This window comes from Pieris napi, chromosome 6 (assembly GCF_905475465.1).
Source record: "Pieris napi chromosome 6, ilPieNapi1.2, whole genome shotgun sequence".
In the NCBI taxonomy this organism is placed as follows: Eukaryota; Metazoa; Arthropoda; class Insecta; order Lepidoptera; family Pieridae; genus Pieris; species Pieris napi.
The window spans coordinates 10,679,856-10,700,128 of NC_062239.1; the positions used below are offsets into that span (position 1 = coordinate 10,679,856).

Genomic DNA, 20,273 nt, shown 5'->3' on the forward strand with positions numbered 1-20,273 from the left:
CAGAACCAATTCGACTTAGGGTCCTTCAAGAAAAGAGCGTACAAATTCTTGAAAGGCCGGCAACACACTTGCGAGCCTTCTGGCAGTGTGAGTGTCCATGGTATCACTTAACATCAGGTGAGCCTCCTGCCCATTTGCCTCCTATTACATAATAATAATAAAAAACAAATAAATTTATTAGCATAATAACGGTGACCCATCAGAATTATGACAGCTGGAAATGTAGCTTAACCTACGAAATCTATCTGCCCTACATACCCAAGAGCCTGGCAGTTAATAACTCTTGTATTTCACAGCTTTATTCACATCAATAGGAGTGGCTTACATTACGTGACCCTAGTAGAAAACCTTTGAAAAAGATATTCGAATAGAAAGCAATAAATTTAATATTTTTATGGGATTACAAGACTGTATATTGTATAGGTATTTTTGTTAAGGAGTTCACAAAAAAAACACCGCATTTAACGTGAATTTTGGCCTTTTTTACACGGAATCTCGCTGTTGCCCTTAAGGGCCTTTACATTTTTACAATTTTGGCCTATGAACGGTTCATTTATTATTTTTCTTAATCGTCCATTTTGTGTCTAACCCTCCGCCATTAATGGGCACTAGCTCACAGCTAGGGCTAACCTTCAAAAAGGTTACGCCATTAGTCAACGAATTACATAGGTCAACGCACCTATTAGTAGAGTGAACTGACAAAAATTCTGCTGTTCGTAAATATTTTTAGCTTGTTTTCCTAATTAATTTCTTATGTTTGTTTAGATGTGTGTGAATTTTTATTGGATATGCAATATGCATTCTTGTTGCATTAGGGATTTTGTTTCTTGTAAATAAATAAATCTTTATTCATCGTACCGTATCGTACCGTAGGAAGTGTTCATTGCCCAAATAGGAATGAACGACACATACCTATATGGCCAATGAACACATGTATCATGAAATTGTGCAAAGGTACTTTTAACTTGACTGTCATAGTGCGACCTAATTATATAATATTTTATTTTATTAATAAAGTTACGTTGTAAACGTCTTTATCTTTGTTTCAGTGTTTGATAATAAAAGAATGTAAATAATAATTTACGCGTGATTTCACACTATTAATAGAAAATTTAAAATTGTTATTTCTTACATTTTTATAACTATTAATACGTAAGTAACGTAACGTAAAGCACACAAAGATATTTGTAATATTGTGAGTTTACACGTGTTTTTTCGGCAAGATCTTATGGAGATGCCAATACAGTGATTTCGAAAGTTTGGTCCCTTAAGCTTTAATTTTTATAGAATAGGGTGCAAACGGGCAGGAGGCTCACCTGTTGTTAAGTGATACTCATGGACACTTTCAAGACCAGAGGGCTCACGAGTGCGTAGCCGACCTTTTAATGATTGGTACGCTCTTTTCTTGAATGATTCTAAGTTCAGTTAATAAAAAATTACATTTTAAGCTTCAATCTGACCCTTACGTTACATGTTATACGTACGTTATATGAATATAAATGATTATAATTAGTAAACACTCCCCTGAGGTCCAGAGGCTGAATTATACGCATCAATTGCCATTTACGCTTAATTTAATCGTAAATTGGACTTCAATAATAAAGTAATATAATAAAAATGGTTCTATATAAATAAACCTTTTTTCCTACCTATTTAACCAAATACCCACTATATTATTCAGAAGACAATTCAACCTTTTAGTTCAATTAATAAATAGATTTTATTATTTTCAATTTATTCAATTAACTATTATTTAGGTACTATTGCTATACCTAGGTGTAGTAATAGTACCTAAAAATACGTTCGCTGTTTTAAAATTCCATTTGAAATAAAAACAAAATCGACTTTGCTCGACATATTTGCTACTACAAGACTTGTCAGGGAACGGATAATTCGTATTCCTTTACATTCGCTTCGTAAACGAAACATCCACAAACGTTACAACCGGAATTTGGGCAATTTCTCCAAACCACTTGAAATATCATTGAATCTTTAGAATATTATTCATCGTATCATCCGAGGCAGAGCTGTTTACACAAAGCGAGATGAATATGAATAATTCAAAACCTGCAGGCGACAGGTAGCATTTAAAATTATAGAAGGAAATTTATTACTTGGTTGATGAATTAATACATCTTTTAATGAGTTTTGTGATGGCATTTGTTTCATGGATATTTTCATGGATATTTTCCTTTATTAGTTTTAGAATTCATTATTACATTTTTTTATTGAACAACAGATGGCGTTGTGCTTTACACACGCGATTATAAAATGATGTCCTAAAATATACAGTGTTTAGGATTTTGTCCCAGTTTTCAATATTGTTTAATGTAATACAAGCGTCACTCTCTTTGATTAAAAAGTAGTTAAATTAGTTTGTGTTGTGTCATTCCGTACGTTAGGTTATTGTCGTTCAGACTTCAAGTAGATTAAAATTTTAATCATTTATATTTATAACTAGCTGTTCCCTGCCACGCTTCGCTGTAGTCAATTGTGATTGAATGGTTGAGAAATGAGAAACAAAACATTTCATATAAGTTTAATTTTGCAATACTTGTGAAAAAAACAAAAAAAATAGATAAAAACAATCCTTGATGCGGATTATATATCATGCTATTTCAGCTCGATCGGTGCAGAACTTTTTGAGTTTTTAAGCGTACACAAACCAACATAACATTTATCTAATATATAAAATTCTCGTGTCGCGGTGTTTGTAGTTAAACTCCTCCGAAACGGCTTGACCGATTCTCATGAAATTTTGTGTGCATATTGGGTATGTCTGAGAATCGGACAACATCTATTTTTCATCCCCCTAAAGGTAATGGTAGTTCACACTTAATTTTTATTTTTCATTTTTAGATATTTTTTTATGATACAGCATTAAAAAATACATACAACGCCTAATTTTCACCCCTCTACGATCAACCCCTATTTTTTATTAGAAATGAAACGACGTTTGTCAGGTCAGCTAGTATATATATAGATTTAGAAACGTAAGAAATCTGTGTTTTAATATAAGTAAAACCATATTTTATTGATGGTTTCGTATTTTATGGATTACATTTTCTAATGTACTCCTATGTAAACTTTGCTATTTCGTTTTATATCTATAAACTAAGACAGTATTCATGAGGACTGACGGTTTTAAATTTTACATGAGCGAGCGCTTCTCTGCATAAGCCCGACATTTTCACACTTACTTTTCAAGCTATTTATTATATTTCGTTGGTAATATCTCAGGCTATTAAACCGCTTTAATTTATACTTAACTTGAACACCTTAAGAAATATTAATATTTAGCGCAGCATTGTACATATGTTGTAATATTTAGTGGCATATTTTATTATCGTTATTAATTAAACACTGGGACTAGATTTGCGAGCAATGAAAAGCTTCGAGAGTTTATTGCCAGTTCTTCTCTTCCGTTCTATGCCTTTTTCGATATTTCTTTTTTGACGTTCATAAGTGTACATTGTGTTACCTATATGAATAAATGATTTTTGACTTTTGACGTAACCTGCCTACTCTATTGTATCCCGTCAAGATTTTTTTAAAGAAAATAAGTTTTTTCGTTCTTGTACTGTATAGACTAACCAATTTATACCATACATAAAAATATCAATGATTATTTTTATATAGATATAACACAGAAACCATGGGCGGATCCAGGGCCATGTCTTGGGGGTTATGACCTGACCTGACTCTGTATAAATACAGTCGGAATTGGTTATTTATTTATATGTATTTATTATTCTAATTGTAATAACTTGTTTGCCCTTCATAGTAACAACCACGGTATTAAAGGCCAAGAGAGTCCAATAGCAATTTATAATAAGGGTCTGTTTCACAATGTATGGATAAAGTACCAAATAGCTATGCAACACATAAATTGTGCTATTTGACATTCACCGGACTCATAACTTATGATGGACTTTATGTGACGAATAGCGCTATCTGACTGTCGTGAAACGCAACAATAGTGTTTATCCTACCAATAAGTAATAAATAGCTAATTTGGAACTTATGTAGAACTTATCCGTACATTGTGAAACAGACCCAAATTGGTTTACATTAAAATCTTTTAGATAATAATAATAAGCCTCTTACCCTGAACTGTTTCTTTGACTTTGTGGTTGACTCTTATCTTTAAGTTATAAAATATCTCTGAGTTCAGTGTGCCTCTTGGCAAAGGCCTCCTCTAACAATTTCCATTGTACTCTGTCTCTTGCAACCTTTCTCCATTTTGAACCTGCTGTTAATTTTATTTCGTCTTCCCATCTCTTGCTTTGTCTTCCTCTGTTCCTTTTCCCATCTCTAGGATACCAGTCAGTTATGATGTTGCTCCACTTTTCTTGTTTATCACGTATCATGTGCCCAGTCCATCTTCACTTCAAACTATCTATTCTAGTGAGTATGTCTGTGACTTTTGTCTTACTTCTTGTGTTTCGTATCTTATCTTGTTTCTTAATACCGATCATACTTCGTTCCATAGTAAATCTTTTAAATATATCACAATAAAAAACAAAAGACGATGGCGCGTTTCATTTGACTAATATTGGTCTATCGGCTCTATGATTAGACTTTTGACCAATCACAATCGAAACAGTAATATGACGGATTTGGGTTAATAAATAACTGACGACTCGGGGTGACCCGAAAGTTTATCCAATTTTGCGTTAATATATAGCCTATGACAATCACAAATTACAAGGCTTTTTATTAGTAAAATAATCTGTATATACAGAGATTACGCCCTACAAACTTAGATACTTTATAATATAATATTAGTATGACTTTTAAATACAATATGTTTTAATGACAATACTATTTTATCAATGTAAGCGTAATTAAAATCAAATAATATTTTTTGTAATTAAAACGTAACGCAAATTAAAGACGCAAAACGGCTTGATGGACGTGATGTTATTATTTTTTGTTGCGCGCATCACCTAACGTTAAGTGATACAGCGGGAAATGGACATATACATTACCAAAAGGTGTAAATGCGCTACAAGCATGCTGTTTTCTTGAAGAACGCTACGTTCAATAGGTACGATAATTCCTTGATGGTTTTACATAGTGGTGGAAGTTGGTTACACACAGAGGTGGAATTTTGTATTGTGCCTTGATCATGAAACTCAGCGCCAAAAACATATTTAAAAAAATCAATGGCCTTTTCCGGTCTGGGCCTCAGATTACTGAATCTGTTTCATGATCATTTGCTAATCTAATTGGCAAATAGATGATCAGCCTCCAGTGTCTTTTTGGCACGCCGTCAAAAAGAGGGTCTAAGGCAAGCTGGTTTCCTCACGATGTTTTCCTTCACCGTTCGAGCGAATGTTAAACGCGCACATAGAAAGAAAGTCCATTGGTGCACAGCCGGGGATCGAACCTACGACCTCAGGTATGAGTCGCACGACATAAACTGAATAAAAAGTATTCATTTGGAAGCATTTCAAGTAAGGTCACGCATACAGGTAAATGTGGTTGCATCGCTTTTCATTTCTAAGGTCAAGTGGTTCTACACTCTGTGGTCCGTGACATCGTTCTACAAGCTAATCTTTGCTTTGAAAGCCGTTAGTTATTTCACAGAAATCCTATGTTAGCCTAGTTAAGCGATTCTCAACCTTGAGGTTGTGCGTTCGAATCGCAGTTGTGCACCAGTGGATATATGCAAAGATTATATCTTTGTTTTTTGCTCGTAAAATAAAGGTAAATATCGTGAGGAAACAGAAATGTACGACGTGTTTGGGTTACACAGCGTGGGACAATTTATTTCATAGATCAATCAAACTGAATTTAATACGTTATTGTTATTATGTAAGCACTGGGATTACATTTGCAACCAATGAGAATCTTCGAGCGTTGCGTACTTAAAACTACTTTACCATACTTGATTGATTCCCGTCCCATAAAAAGGTTTAAAAAAGCATTTTAAAATATAGTAAATAATAGTTTAAAGCGTGTGTTCTAGTTTTTTTAAACTATTATTTATTTTTTATTTTTGAGTTAAATTTTTTCATTATTTTTTTTCGGATTATTGCATTGTCATCGATCTTTGACAGGTGCGCAAAGTTTGAATAACATCTGTCCGTTAAAAGTGGGTCAAAATCGAGTCCGAAGGAGTCGGTTACATACATACAGGTGAAGCTAATATAAAGCGTATAAAAAGAAAATTTTCTCTTTGTTCTTGTACTTTATAGACTAATTTATGACATACATATATAACCAACGATTATTTTAAATGGAAATAACACAGTAACCATGGGTGGATCCAGTTGCAAGTCATGGGGGTCGTGACCTGACCTGACTCTGAATAAATACATTCAAAATCGGTTACTTTACCTATAACAAACATATTGTATATTTATTCTAAAGCAGTGTTGGCCTAGTGGCTTCAGCGTGCGACTCTCATCTCTGAGGTCGAAGGTTCGAACCCCAGCTGTGCCAATGGACTTTCTTTTTATGTGCGCATTTAAAATTCGCTCGAACAGTGAAGGAAAACATCGTGAGGACCCAAAAAGTCGACGGCGTGTGTCAGGCACAGGAGGCGGAACACCTACTTGCCTATTAGATTGACAATTGATTATGAAACAGAAACAAAAATCTAAGGCCCAGACCTAAAAAGGTTGTAGCGCCACAAATTCATGAATTATTCTATATTTAAAGTTTTAACTATTTTTTGGTATTATATGTAGGTTTTTACGGCTATCCTAGATGAATTAACGAAAGTAACAACTGAAGCAAATGGATACCCGCAGTATCCACAGGTCAAACACTACCTGTGTTAGAACAAACTGTGTGATAATTTCCAGCCATTTAATAATTGAAAAGTGAATAAATTCTGATAATAATACTTTTTTTTTTCACACCAATTGACCTAGTCCCATGCTAAGCTGGTGAAGCTTGTGTTATGGGTACTAGGCAACGGATATACATACATATTATATATAGATAGACATATAAATACATATTTAAACACCCAAGACCTAAGCACAACACCAAATGCTCATCACATCGATGTTCGTCTCAGCTGGGGATCGAACCCGGTACCCATGGATTCGCAGTCAGGAGTATTAACCACTAGACCAATGAGCCGTCAATACTTGTTATATATGTCATACCACGTTTGAGATACATCGACGTTACTCTGGCATAGGTCAATAAAATACAGCTCAAGCGATTCTGAAGCCTCATCCATTACATGTTAAGCTCTTTATGTAACAATCTTGAGCTTAAGGAAGCTTTACGATTCAATAAAACTTGGAAAAATGTATGTAAGAGAATTTTAAGAGGGATTTACAAAGTTATAGGCCCCGCCAAACAGCGTAAGGCCCGCTTATCGAACGTGTTATACGATAAATTATAGTTATTAAACAGTTATGGATCCCATTAAAGACAATGATACGTTATACTAAGTTCTTTAGGTATTGAAGTTACATGCGTTATCCCACCATGCCACAATCTCGTGCTGTTTTTAATGCCGTAAAAAATAAGCAATTAGAGCAGTGTTGGCCTAGTGGCTTCAGCGTGCGACTCTCATCCCTGAGGTCGAAGGTTCGATCCCCGGCTGTGCACCAATGGACTTTCTTTCTATGTGCGCATTTAACATTTGCTCGAACGGTGAAGGAAACCATCGTGAGGAAACCGACATGCCTTAGACCCAAAAAGTCGACGGCGTGTGTCAGGCCCTGGAGACTGATCACCTACTTGCCTATTAGATTGAAAAATGATCATGAAACAGATTCAAAAATCTGAGGCCAAGACCTAAAGAGGTGGTAGCGCCACTGATTGATTTCCTCTTCTCTTTGATCAAGTATTTAAAGTAAGTCTTAGATATAGTTGTAGGTAAGTAAATGTAAGTATTAAACTGGTGCTATGGTACAATAAACGCAATACAGATAGACAATTTAGAAGATGGATAGACCAGATTGAGGAAACAGCAGGTGGTACATGGCAGAGAGTGACACAGTGCAGACAGAAATGGTGGGAGTACTTTGCCAAAAAAGGGCACACAAATATCTAGAAAGAATGAGATGTTGAAATATTGAAATGTGAATTATTTAAAACAAGAAGTTTTTTTATTATTATTTTGTATGTTAAATGTAAAACTTGTAAGAAATATACAATTTTTTGCGTTTAATTTTATAATTACTTCATGATTTTGTATACTTAAAGCAAAAACTATATTATAAGGAACAATGTTTGTTACTTATACATTCCATTTTCAATTATCTATAATTATTCATAATTATAATAATAGTATATTCGGAACCTTGCCTAAAGGGACTCCTTTTGATAATATATTTTAGGTATTATATGTTAAGGTTATTTATTAATTAGAACCCTATAATTTAATTGAATTCAGTTCGTTAGCATAACGTATATTAATGAATTATCTTTATTTTATTTTAAACATCCATTATTAAAAAGGCATTAATATAAATAAGGCTTTCAAGGGCCTCATTCGTAACAAATCCGTCCCTGTGTTTCTGACAAGGAACAATTGATTAGTTTCCACGGTACACGCGTGAATCGGGGTCGAGTTGTTCACGTAATAAGAATCTTCGTCTACACGTTTCCTGGATGTCGATTGATATAATCGTCTACATAGTATTACCGCTAATAAACATTTCTAGTTACGATAATTTCTAGCCTAATGCTATTGTATTAAGTACACCGGAAGACGAAGTAGAAATTAGAATATATATATATATATATATATATATGTCGCAGCCACCTACCTTAATTAGCCATTCAATCAACAGCCTAGCCTCTTAACTAACCAGCGCCGATTAACTAGCGGCTAAGATATTCAGCCAGTTGATAAAACAACTACGCAAATGACTTGGATCGATGACGTTTTATTACTTGCCTAGCCTGTTGACTGTAAATTTAAATTAAGTTCCACTTTCTGCCACTCTCTAACTCGAAACAGAACTCTTCAAACTGTCGATATGGCGACGGCAAACCCCAACTTGGATGGTGTTTTCCAAGGATTCATGAAAAACAACATGTATAATGGAAGAGTGTAGTGACAATTATATTGTGAATTTAACTGTGATTGACTCAAGCAATTTAATTTTCAAAGAATTTTTTTTATGTCAGTTGTTTCATCTCTTTTGTTTCTGCCACATGGGTCACTCTATCGTACGAATGGCCTAAGCATTAGCCAGCCAGTTTATGAAATGTTGTTACAAACACTACGGTTGAATATCTTTCAGGCCGCTAGTTAAACGGCGCTGTTTAGTTAAAAGGCTAGGCTGTTAATTGAACGGCTTATTAAGCTAGTTGGCGGCGACATATATATTACATAGTGCATAGTGATTGACCACCTCCGTGTAACCTAATCCTGGGAAATAAAATAATTGCTTCGGGTCGATATAACAAGCGTAGTAATGCCCGCAAGCTTTGGGAGGTTACGGAATCTTATATATTGTATCCACAGCTCATAAAGTGTAGTGTATTGTATGAACTATATTCTACCATACATACCTGGCTTAATACAGGACATGCCACACGCGCCGTCACACAAACACTTCTTCTTCTTGCTCTTACAGTCTTCATCTGATGAGCATTTGCGAAGACATTTCTGCCCCTAAAAGGATATTTTATAATTAAACTAGCAGACTCGGCCAAGCGTTGCAGTGGCTGAGGCTTCTTTTGTTTGTTATATTACATAGTAGGAAACTATTGAAGGGTAATGGTAGGAGAACTCCAGTCATGGGGACCACCATGCTTTTTTTTTTTTTTTTTAATTAATTAAGATATAAGCTATCCTATCTTTTAAGTTAGATCAAACTGCACACGGTGTGCTAATTTGATTGATATCGGTTCGTTTGTTTAGGAGTCCATAGCGGACAAACAACGTGACACGCAATTTATATATATTAAGAAGTTTATAAGAATACTGATTTAATAATAAACGTTTTGTTTGCTTATTGTCTAGTAACAAATATAAATAATAAGATTTAATGAACTGGTTTAAGGGTCCCAAGCGAGACTCTGAGATCACAACTATAGGACGTGCGCGCACACTCCAACTTGGTTACGAACCCCGGCTCGCGCGAGCGAAACACGTAATTAATGAGATTTCTCTTTCTCGAAGTAGACCTATTTGTTTGTACTCTGGCTGAGTTCACAAGAGATTATTTATATAAGATGATTTTATTAATTGTATTATTATTGTAGAATTATCGGTGTAGGTATTATCGAGTAGTTCTATCTTATTAGTAGTACCGTAAAGATGTGTGTGTGAAATAAAAAAGACGCATTCGAGTAGAGTATGCGTCTCTTTCTGTCAAATTGCGTTAACGCTACAATGAAACGAGTTAACAGTGCTTTTGTTTAGACTGATTATTTTTTTTTGAATAAGTATAAGTAGGCCTCCAGTTTTATTACTTCTCTTACAAAGAAATATAGAACATACACACATTAACAACAATATTTTAAAAGCATTTAAAATAAAAGGAAACAAAACTGTTTTATTTTGCGACCATCAAAGGCATGCGATGATATTTTTCGAGTAATGCCACTGGGAATAAAGGTTTTTTAAAATAAAATCTAACCGCATTCTGGTAGCTAAGCTAGATAAAATATTTCATAGAAGATACAGCCTACCGCCAGTACTCTTGAACATCCCTCCAGTGATTTTTAAAATGGGCATTTTGTTCCTGGGAGCGTTCAAGTATTACGTCACGCAATTTTTGGAGAATATTGGACCCCCCCCATGTAACGCGCCGTAACGTTTTAACGTTACAGTACTGTACCCAAGTATCGTAAAACGTTTCGTGACCACCTAGTGACTCTTTATATTATGTGGTGTAAAGTACTGGAAAGTTGAAAATAATATTAACAATAACGCGTAATTCTATCCCCGCCCCGCATCGTAACGTTTTGCAAAAGGAGATACTAGGAAAAGGTAATTCTTGAACGCTCCCCCTGATGATCGTAAATTTACGACATCAGCGCTACAGTCATCGTAAAAACTAGAGTCTGGCTAATGAAAGAAGATAACGATAAAGCGCGGCAAATTCAATTTTTTTTAGTATGGTAACTTTGATATATTTTGTGGGTTAAACTTACTTGATACTTGATTTTATTTTACTATTTTTTACATTGATAGTAACTGTATTTCTATGAAATTAAATACTATACGTATTTAGTCTTTTACTATTGATACTTAAAATGACTAGCATTGCATGGAAAACTAAAACTTATTATAAATCACAACTTTATTCGGAATAATCAAACTCAGAATCCAAAAAATCAATAAAACAAAGTTTAGGCTATTATACCTGTTAACTATTCGGAATATATATATAATAGAAATAAAAATGAGTAATTGCATGAAGTATCAACACAATAAATCATACTAACCTAAGAAATTCAATGACATTCTGTGTTGCCATCCGAAAGTTTTCAAATAATTCAATTATCTTCTTTCATTAGTCAGACTATATCAAGATATCTTGCAATAATAGAATTTGCGGAGTACGAGCGCTGATAATAATTTATTGGATTTTCTTCTATTGAAATTTTTATATCTATGAAAACACAAAGTATTGAACCCTACTGATTTCCTAATAGTCTACTTGAATGTTTATTCCAAGTTCAATAGATTTCGAATATATACTATATACTCTACTTACCAGCAGAGTTGCCTGCTCCTCATCCCTAGGGCACAGAGCGGACGGCGAGTTGCGAGGGTTCTTGTAAACCCTTCCATCATCATCAGCGTCAGCACGGCTTGGGGTAGTGTCGTCCTCGTCATCATCCTCTTCTGTTGTCGGACTGGGGAGGGCGGACACTGGAAAGCAATGGTTTTTGTTGTAAATTTCAATATACCATATATTCGAGGCGTAACTTACGAAGCGTAAGAGAAGACACGACCACACAAACACACCCCATATACACAGCTATACACAGCTATACACACCATCACACAACACAACACAGCCACAGATTTTTTTCTCTCCTTAGCCTAAATGATTCAACCTTTTTGTATATGCTATGTAGTCTTTAAACGCACAGTAGTCGTTTCTCGGGCTTTTTAAACATTGCAAGAATATATATAACTATGTTAATAGACATTAAAAGGACAGCGTGGTGCTTGATAATTTAGTTCCACAGTTTTTGTAAAAGTTAGATATATTTTAAGGGTTTAAAATCAATTTGGAGCAATTCTGTATAAAATTAACTGCCATCAAATAGTAACAGTGAATCAAACTTAATGAAATGACTGTCGATACTCATTTTAGCATTTATGCAATAGGGATAGAATAGATCACTTCATATCAGAGAATATCTTTTGATACTCTTTGAAATTACAATTTCTCTTTTTCGTTTGTTTTATTATACTTTCAGATTTGTTCTGTTTCGTTTGTTTTATTATAATTTAAAACGGCTAAGATTCCATGAAAATCTCGAAAAAGGAAGACGAATAATTGGGTTATGAAAATGCCATGTACGATACAAAAACTGTATCAATCGACAACACGCAACTATTGTTACTATAAAATTAGTACGATAGAAGCGGAAGCGATAGCGATTTAAGATTTTTTTAAACTTCTAATAATGTAATTAACATACATGTGTACTGTTTTAGCAAAACGTAGTTTATTTGTATCAATGGGTGTGCGTTTCTGTAAAAAGTAGATACTTTTCTTTACTATCTTCCGATGTATATTTTAGATTATTTTTCGATATTAAGATACTAAGTCATATTTTGCCACCCACCGTTGTTTATAGTTGGACTTTTAGGCATGGTGTATACACATTAACGCACCTGTTATTTAAGCAAGAAGATCAACCTAAGCTTACCAAGCCCAATTAATTTAATAATAACCCAGTCATTTATTAGACAGCCTAACGTAAACAACATAAAAAATAAGTTGAAAATCAACTTTTATGCATTTGTCACGTTCCTAAACAAGACTACTATGGTTACATTTTATCTACAAACCACAACGGTTTTCTAATGTAACATATTATAATTTTATTATAATAACGCCGACGAAGGCGGTACACAGTATCTAATAGCATGTGCGACATGGAGTTACAGATACTATCGCATTACCCGCTCCGCTTATGAACGTGTCCACTTCGTGTGAACAACTTTTACCCGGAAGACAGTCGAACGTCACGCTTCTCGGCTTCGATAGGAAAACTACGACTCGTATTTGTTTACGTACATAACTTTAAGATATACATAATTATCATTAGAGGCTATCTTGTGTCAATGATGAATTTTAGAATTCCCTTGTTCCAAAAAAGAAGATTTCTTAGGTTTCCCAAAAAATTAAAAATGTAAAAGTATTTAACATGTATGATATAGTTAACGATTATTTTACTTTTTAAGTAAATAATGAAATCACGACATTCTATAACAAGCCAAATATTTTATAAAACACGACGTAATTTTTTAGGTAAAGACATGCCGGTTGCGCGCGCATCGTAAAAATTACTCTGATCATTTTTTACGATGCGCGCGCACACTGCCACAAAAAACCGACACCCTGAAGTTAGCTATAGTCAACATTTTAGTTTGTTTGAAGTTGAGGGAAAAATTATGAGAGTAAACTTTTTTCTATTGTTAGTGTAATTTTTTCTACATACGTATAATAAGGCGAAAGATAAAAACTTTGAAAAGTTTTTTATGTTGTTACGCCAAAGAAGTATAATATCTAACGCGTGAACATAAGTTTTTTATTATTTATTTTATATTATTTATAAGTTGTAAAACAATGTGTGCGCATAAAATTATACAAGAAAATATGACATCACAAATTTTACACACATACACATCAATTATATTAGATCATAAGCAAGCTAGCAAGGGAAAAACTTAAACAAGCAACCTGAAAATAATAACTAAAAAAGTAATAATAATAACTAAAACTAAATGAAAACATAAACCTCAATAAAAGCATGATAAACAAAGTTACGGTAAGTTGGAAGAATGTTGTAAAATATACCAATATTTTCATCAATGTTAGTAACTAAGTTGTAAGAGCGAGATAGCCTATATTATCTTTTATATATCTTATTAAACGACCTAATAAGAAAGGTTCAAATAGGGTATAATACTAACAATTTTGAGTTTATTCGAACGTAAAACATGAAGAGAAATGAGTACTCTTTACTAAGGAAAAATTTAAAAATGCTTCACAAAGAACTCTCGAGGTAATAAAGGCTGATTGAGGCGGCTCTCAAGTCCAACCTTGAGACAAAAAGTATATAAGTTTTCTGTTTATAATTAGCCGTTGCTACATCATTTATATAGCAGTTTTGGTCTAGTGATTTGTGACTGCCACCCGCAACACGGAGGTCGTACTTTCGAATCATGAGCACCAAATTTATTTAGGTTCATAGATTTGTAAAATAGCTTTCTCTATAATCATACCAAAAACAATAGAAACCAGAGAGTATAGAATACGATTATGGTAACTTGGATTGGCCCCAAAACAACTTAGCGGTGTCTGACCATCTCACAATAACCAGTCTGAGTTTCAGGTCTACAAAAACTCTAGATCAATCATTCAAGCAACTCAACATGGGACAAATGGGCAGGAGGCTCAGCTCATGTGAAGTGATACCGCCCATGGACACTGACAATTGAAGAAGGCCTAATAAGAATTAGTACGCTCTTTTCTTTAGGACCCTAAGTTCATACGTTCGGAAATACATAGAGTTTCGTATTCACCCCGAAAGCCGGGTGATGGAACTCAGCTATTAATCCGAACTTCTCCTCTGAACACTCTCTACGTAAATGCCGTAAAAGATGCAGAGATACTCTACCACTCAGCGCAAGGCGAAGGGATGACGCCACAATTTGAATTTGATACTCTTCGTTGAATACGGTCAAGTGGAAAGAGCTGGTACTGGGGAGCTCTCGCCCAGAGGTATGTACAGTGCGTTTTGCACGCCTCTAGCAGTGCTCTACTCTCGACATGTCAAAAAACCCAGTCTTTCGAAACTTGAATGAGTTTTTTCTCACTAATATAACACTTACAGGATAATATGAGTGCACTAAAATCGAGTTAAATAATCTATCAAGCACATATGGTATTTTTATGAACAATTATTTTGTTTAACATAGTAAATAATAACATTAAAATCAATCATTCTTGGACGTCCGTCAGTCTGTGTTTATGGATCCATGTATGTGGCAGAGAAATTGGTCGAAAAATTTATCGTACCAGAATACTTTTTTTTCTTATTATATCAAGTTATACCCTGGGCTGATTCCTAGTTAATATTAGCATTCTAAGTACTGTCGTTTAATTATAATTTGTAAAAAACTAAAATACGACTATGTATTTTCCTCACCTTAGAGTTATGGCGCCACTATATATTTTTTTATTATATTATTGTTTTTTTTTCAATAATTCATTTTCATTAATTTTTATTATTTTTGTATTATTTTGTTTTAAAAAACTTGAGTTTTTGTTTTAGAATTTTTTTTTAAATGTGAATGACCGCTATGAGGCGTGCACTTTTGGATTTTCCAAACTATTATTTAACTGCCCTGGTATTAATCGCTTATCGTCGTAGCTCGTAGCACGTAGCATATTACGTAGCATCTTCGCGAACCCTTTTCTACTTATCACCCTTGTAGCACTTTTAAAGAATATTTTTATTTATAATTTTCAATAACTAAATGTTAGATTTTTCCTACAGGGCGTATTTATATAGGCATATGTCACAAATTATGTTTGAGGATATATACAAGAAGTTACTATCAAATACAACGTAGCCAATAAAGTTCAGTGCGGTTTAATCTAGGTAACACTCCAGCTGTAAGTTGTCTAATATTGCCTCTGAGATTGAACTATCAACTTGGATATATAATTACTCTAATATCCTATATATTAATACACCCTTATTACTGAAGAGTATTATATATTAGGAACATATCTCTGTACTATATATCGTCTCTCTACGCAGAGACTGCGTGTTCTATAAAGTGTACTACGATGAGTGTTCTAAAGAATTATTTGGGTTGATCCTTCCTACCTCATTTCAACACCGAGCCGTATGTATTCTAAATTTCACCAACATGACCTTGATGGCTAGAAGTCTTCCACAGTCAGTTTCACAAGGCATTTTCTTTTGCGAACTAGCGAACTGTGGAATCGACTCCCAGTGGAAACTTTCCAGAGAGATACGACCTCCAAATGTTCAAAATTCGAGTACACTCCTCCATCAAAAGCCGGCAACGCATCCACTAAAAATGGGTGTCTCTCAAATCACTTATAATGACTGAGATGTCTTACGTAGGCAAAAGGTTCCTTTAGTATCGTTATTATTTTTTTAAACCATACTAACACGGTTCTATCTTTAAAACACATTTTATAAGAGTCTGTATAAGTTGGATGGAATAACCTCTAGTACTAATCAATCGGTTGTCAGATTTTCTTTGCATATACCACTTGAACATCGACCTATAACTCTTGAAGAATACTACTCATACAACTAAGAGAACGGACGTCGTTGCAGAATACGAAATTCCACCCGTATCACCTCGACGTCTGTTGATCCACAACTGAGCCTTTTTTATGCCACGCACCACCACTATTTGGAACCAGCTGCCCAATTCGACTCAGGATCCTTCAAGAAAAGAGCGTACCAATTCCTAAAAGGCCGGCAACGCACTCGCAAGCTCTCTGACATTGAGAGTGTCTATGGGCGGCGGTATAATTTAACATCAGGTGAGTCTCCGTTTGGCCTCTGTTCTATAAAAATAAGCCTATTTCATTAAAAAAAATAACTCATTCCACAACTTATGTATGTTACCTCCCACACATACGTCATGCTAGTATACATAGAAATGAGTCAATAACATGAACAATATAAAACTTAATAAAGTTTTAATTGAAGAGAGCGCTCTTTCCATATTCCGTAGCTTGTGACCCGTTCGACTTTGTAGAATAAGAGCTGGTGGCAATGAAATTGTTTATAAATTTAGCAATAAAATTACTGTCAGGTATGCTATTATCACAATAGCTTTTAAACTGAACGGTTCAAATTATATGCTCGTTTATTGGGCAGAATTGGACTTATAATTTTAAGAGACAATCATTCCAAAAACATTTCCACATGGCAGATTTTTGTGTTTGATTTCTAATTATGCTACGTCATATAGGCACAAAAGACTGATCCACGTAGGTGATACTACTATGCTTATGTGCTGTTGTGTTTATTCACCCAACGAGCGATAAGCGCACATAGAAAGAAGAATTACTTGCTGCACAGCCAGATTACACAACCTTAGGAGGAGAATTGCACTGCCTAACCAGCTCTAGCCTTTTTCTGACTTTTAAGGTTTACGTTCGGTGTACTGGTCTAAAAGGAAAAAGGAACAAGGGCAGACCAATAGAGCGATGGGCCGACGGGATCGAAAGGGTAGCTGGAAAAGGTTACGACGGCGACGGACTGGACGGTGGCACAAAATAAAATAGGGTGGAAAAAGTTGGAGTCTAACTTTGTTAAATACATGTCAATAAGATGTGGATGATTAAAGGCATATTATTATTATTATCAGGTGACCATTAGTTTTTCGACAACAAAAGCGTATACTTTAGCATAGCTTAGTTTAGTTTCAGAATATAAAAAAAATTGTTAATACATAATTGATAGGTTATATTATTAGCTATCCTGACACATGTCAATGTCATCTGTCTCCAATTATTGTCAGCCAAGGTCGGCGGTATTGAATTCTACCATTCTAGAGTTTTCAATCAAAAAATCAAAATCAAAATACGTTTATTCAATTTAGATGCTTCTTAGAGCATGCTTATGAATGTCAACAACGTTTACAAAATTCACGAAAGAGCAGGACTACGCCATCCGTTCGCAAAACTACCAGGAGGCCTTGTTCTGAGAAGAACGGGCAAGAAACTCAGCAAGTTTTCATCATGGAGTATTCATTTCATCATTGGAGTTCACAAGTACACACAAAATACGAGATAACTACGATAAGTGTCAGTGGCTTTACGACTAACATTATCTTTTGAAGAACACTGGAAAGACTTGAATTACGAGCTCTGAATGATAAAATAGTGATCTTCAATGTAGACTCTCTCAAATGGGAAAAAGAGCTATTTTTCTTTAAATAGCCAACAGGGTACATGTTTTATGTTTGATGCGATAGAACTAAGGTTTTTGTAATTTACTGTTGAAGATTGGGAAAAATGATTGTTTTAAAATAGGGTGAATATTTTTTTGTTCATGATCATTTTTATAGTTAGAGTTAAAACTTAGGATTGGAATACAAATTCAAAAGAATATGATAGAACAGGGCAAACGGGCAGGAAGCTCACTGATGAGGGCTCGCGAGTGTGTTGCCAGCCTTTTAAGAATTGGTAGACTCATTTCTTGGAGGACCCTAAGGCGAATTGGTTCGGAAATAAGTATTTAAATTTAGTTGAATAATAATGGTTAACACAAATGATGTTATTATTTCCAGATGTTCCTTTTGTTTTGAGAAGCTTTTTTTTTTACAATTCACACCAATTGACCTAGTCCCATGCTGATGAAGCTTGTGTTATGAGTACTAGGCAACGGATATACATACATATTATAGATAGATAGACATATAAATACATATTTAAACACCCAAGACCTAAGCACAACACCAAATGCTCATCACATCGATGTTTTGTCTCAGCCGGGGATCGAACCCGGGACCCATGGATTCGCAGTCAGGGGTACTAACCACTAGACCAATGAGCCGTCTAAATTGTTTTATATTACATATAGCATTGTTTTATATATTCATACTTTTTCTGAGGCTTTGACGTTTTAAATTCATATTTTAAACGATTGTATATTAAGAATTTAAAATGTTATAGTGCATATGAAGACTTTTAATTATTAAATTGAGTAAACCGTTTAGGGTTTGAATCGATTTTCGATTGTTCGAATCGTTTACATATCAATGGCGTTAACAACGGTCTATAACACTTGTTATAATCGATTACATTCGATTGTGACAAGGGCTTGACAATCCAGAGGAAAACAAAGCTACCCTGTTAAAATACTCTTTTATTTTTTGTATCTCAAATGTTAAAATACAATTTACTGAACAGATGCATTTAATCATCAAAATTTATATATAATAATAGCCTTTATTTCCGATCTGTTTGGCTACTTTAAACAAATTAAAATAATTGTAGTACATCTATTAGCTTGTGCCCTATGCCAACAGAAGTGGCAATGGGCGGGGCATATAGATACACAGATAAAAGGTGGACTTTAAAGTCAACTGTATGGAAAAGACAAAGAGGAAGAAGGAGAAGAGTTTGCCCATAAAAGGTGGATAGATGAAATAGAAGCGGTAGCAGGAAACGAATGGAGAAAGAGAGCCATATACAGAGTCAGTTGCAAAAAGCTGGAGGAGGCCTTTACCCGTGAAGGGGTTCCGATCGACGGTACAGAAGGTAGCTAGGATTTAGGATAACAAGCAAAAGAAAAAAATGTATAAATATGTAAAATAATCTAAGCTGTATATTATAAATTTATTTTTGATAGGATTGGAAATAAAACGGTTTTTATTATTATTATTATATTTATTATTAGCTTGCTTAGTCAAATCGAGTTAATCAGTCCTAAACTAGGAGCATTGTCATATACCAGCCATTTCCAGCAAGATCAAATCAATGAATGACATTCTCACAGAACATAACACATTATCATTATGTATTGTTTAGTTTTTTGACATCCGACTGCGTTACGAAACCGATTCTTATAATAGCGATAATATATTTCCACATGTAATGGCTATTCATTTAAATTTTATGGCCAAAGTAACCATATATTTTGTAAGAAGTAAAGTAGCTTATGTTAATAAGCAAATATTATGAATAAATGTGGAAGTGTTTTTAGGTTTCAACTGTAATATGGTGAATCGGTAAATAGGGTAATAAAATAAATACGATGTTGACATATAGGAAACTAAGTCATGGGCTGAGTCTCAACTCTAAGGATGTAATTAACGACTAAGGAGTCCTTCAAAAAAAAGCGTATCATTTCATTGAGAATGTACATGGGTGGCGGCGTTATCACTTCACACCAGGAGAGCCTCCTGCCCCTATTCTATAAAAAAAAACAAGACAGCGCGAACCTGCTCATACTAATACTCCTGTATGTCAATCAGAGCTAGCGCTTATTTTCGTTAATGAATCTTACTGCTAACATGCATATTATAAAACAAAACACTTAGACCATAGGACAATCATAGAGCCTGGACAAAATCAAATTGGTTGCTGATT

General features: G+C 34.4%; 1 protein-coding gene across 6 annotated transcripts in view; it reads right to left on the bottom strand.

Annotated features, from left to right (window-relative positions):
- LOC125050524 overlaps nucleotides 1-20,273 on the bottom strand; it is a 75,437-nt gene that overhangs the window by 31,459 nt on the left and 23,705 nt on the right. For all 6 annotated transcript variants that reach the window (XM_047650428.1, XM_047650425.1, XM_047650427.1 and 3 more), the window contains exons 2-3: nucleotides 11,652-11,809; nucleotides 9,496-9,598 (exon numbers count right to left, since the gene is read on the bottom strand). In XM_047650428.1, the coding sequence (XP_047506384.1) occupies nucleotides 9,496-9,598; nucleotides 11,652-11,809 (261 nt within the window). The remainder of the gene's footprint in view (nucleotides 1-9,495; nucleotides 9,599-11,651; nucleotides 11,810-20,273) is intronic.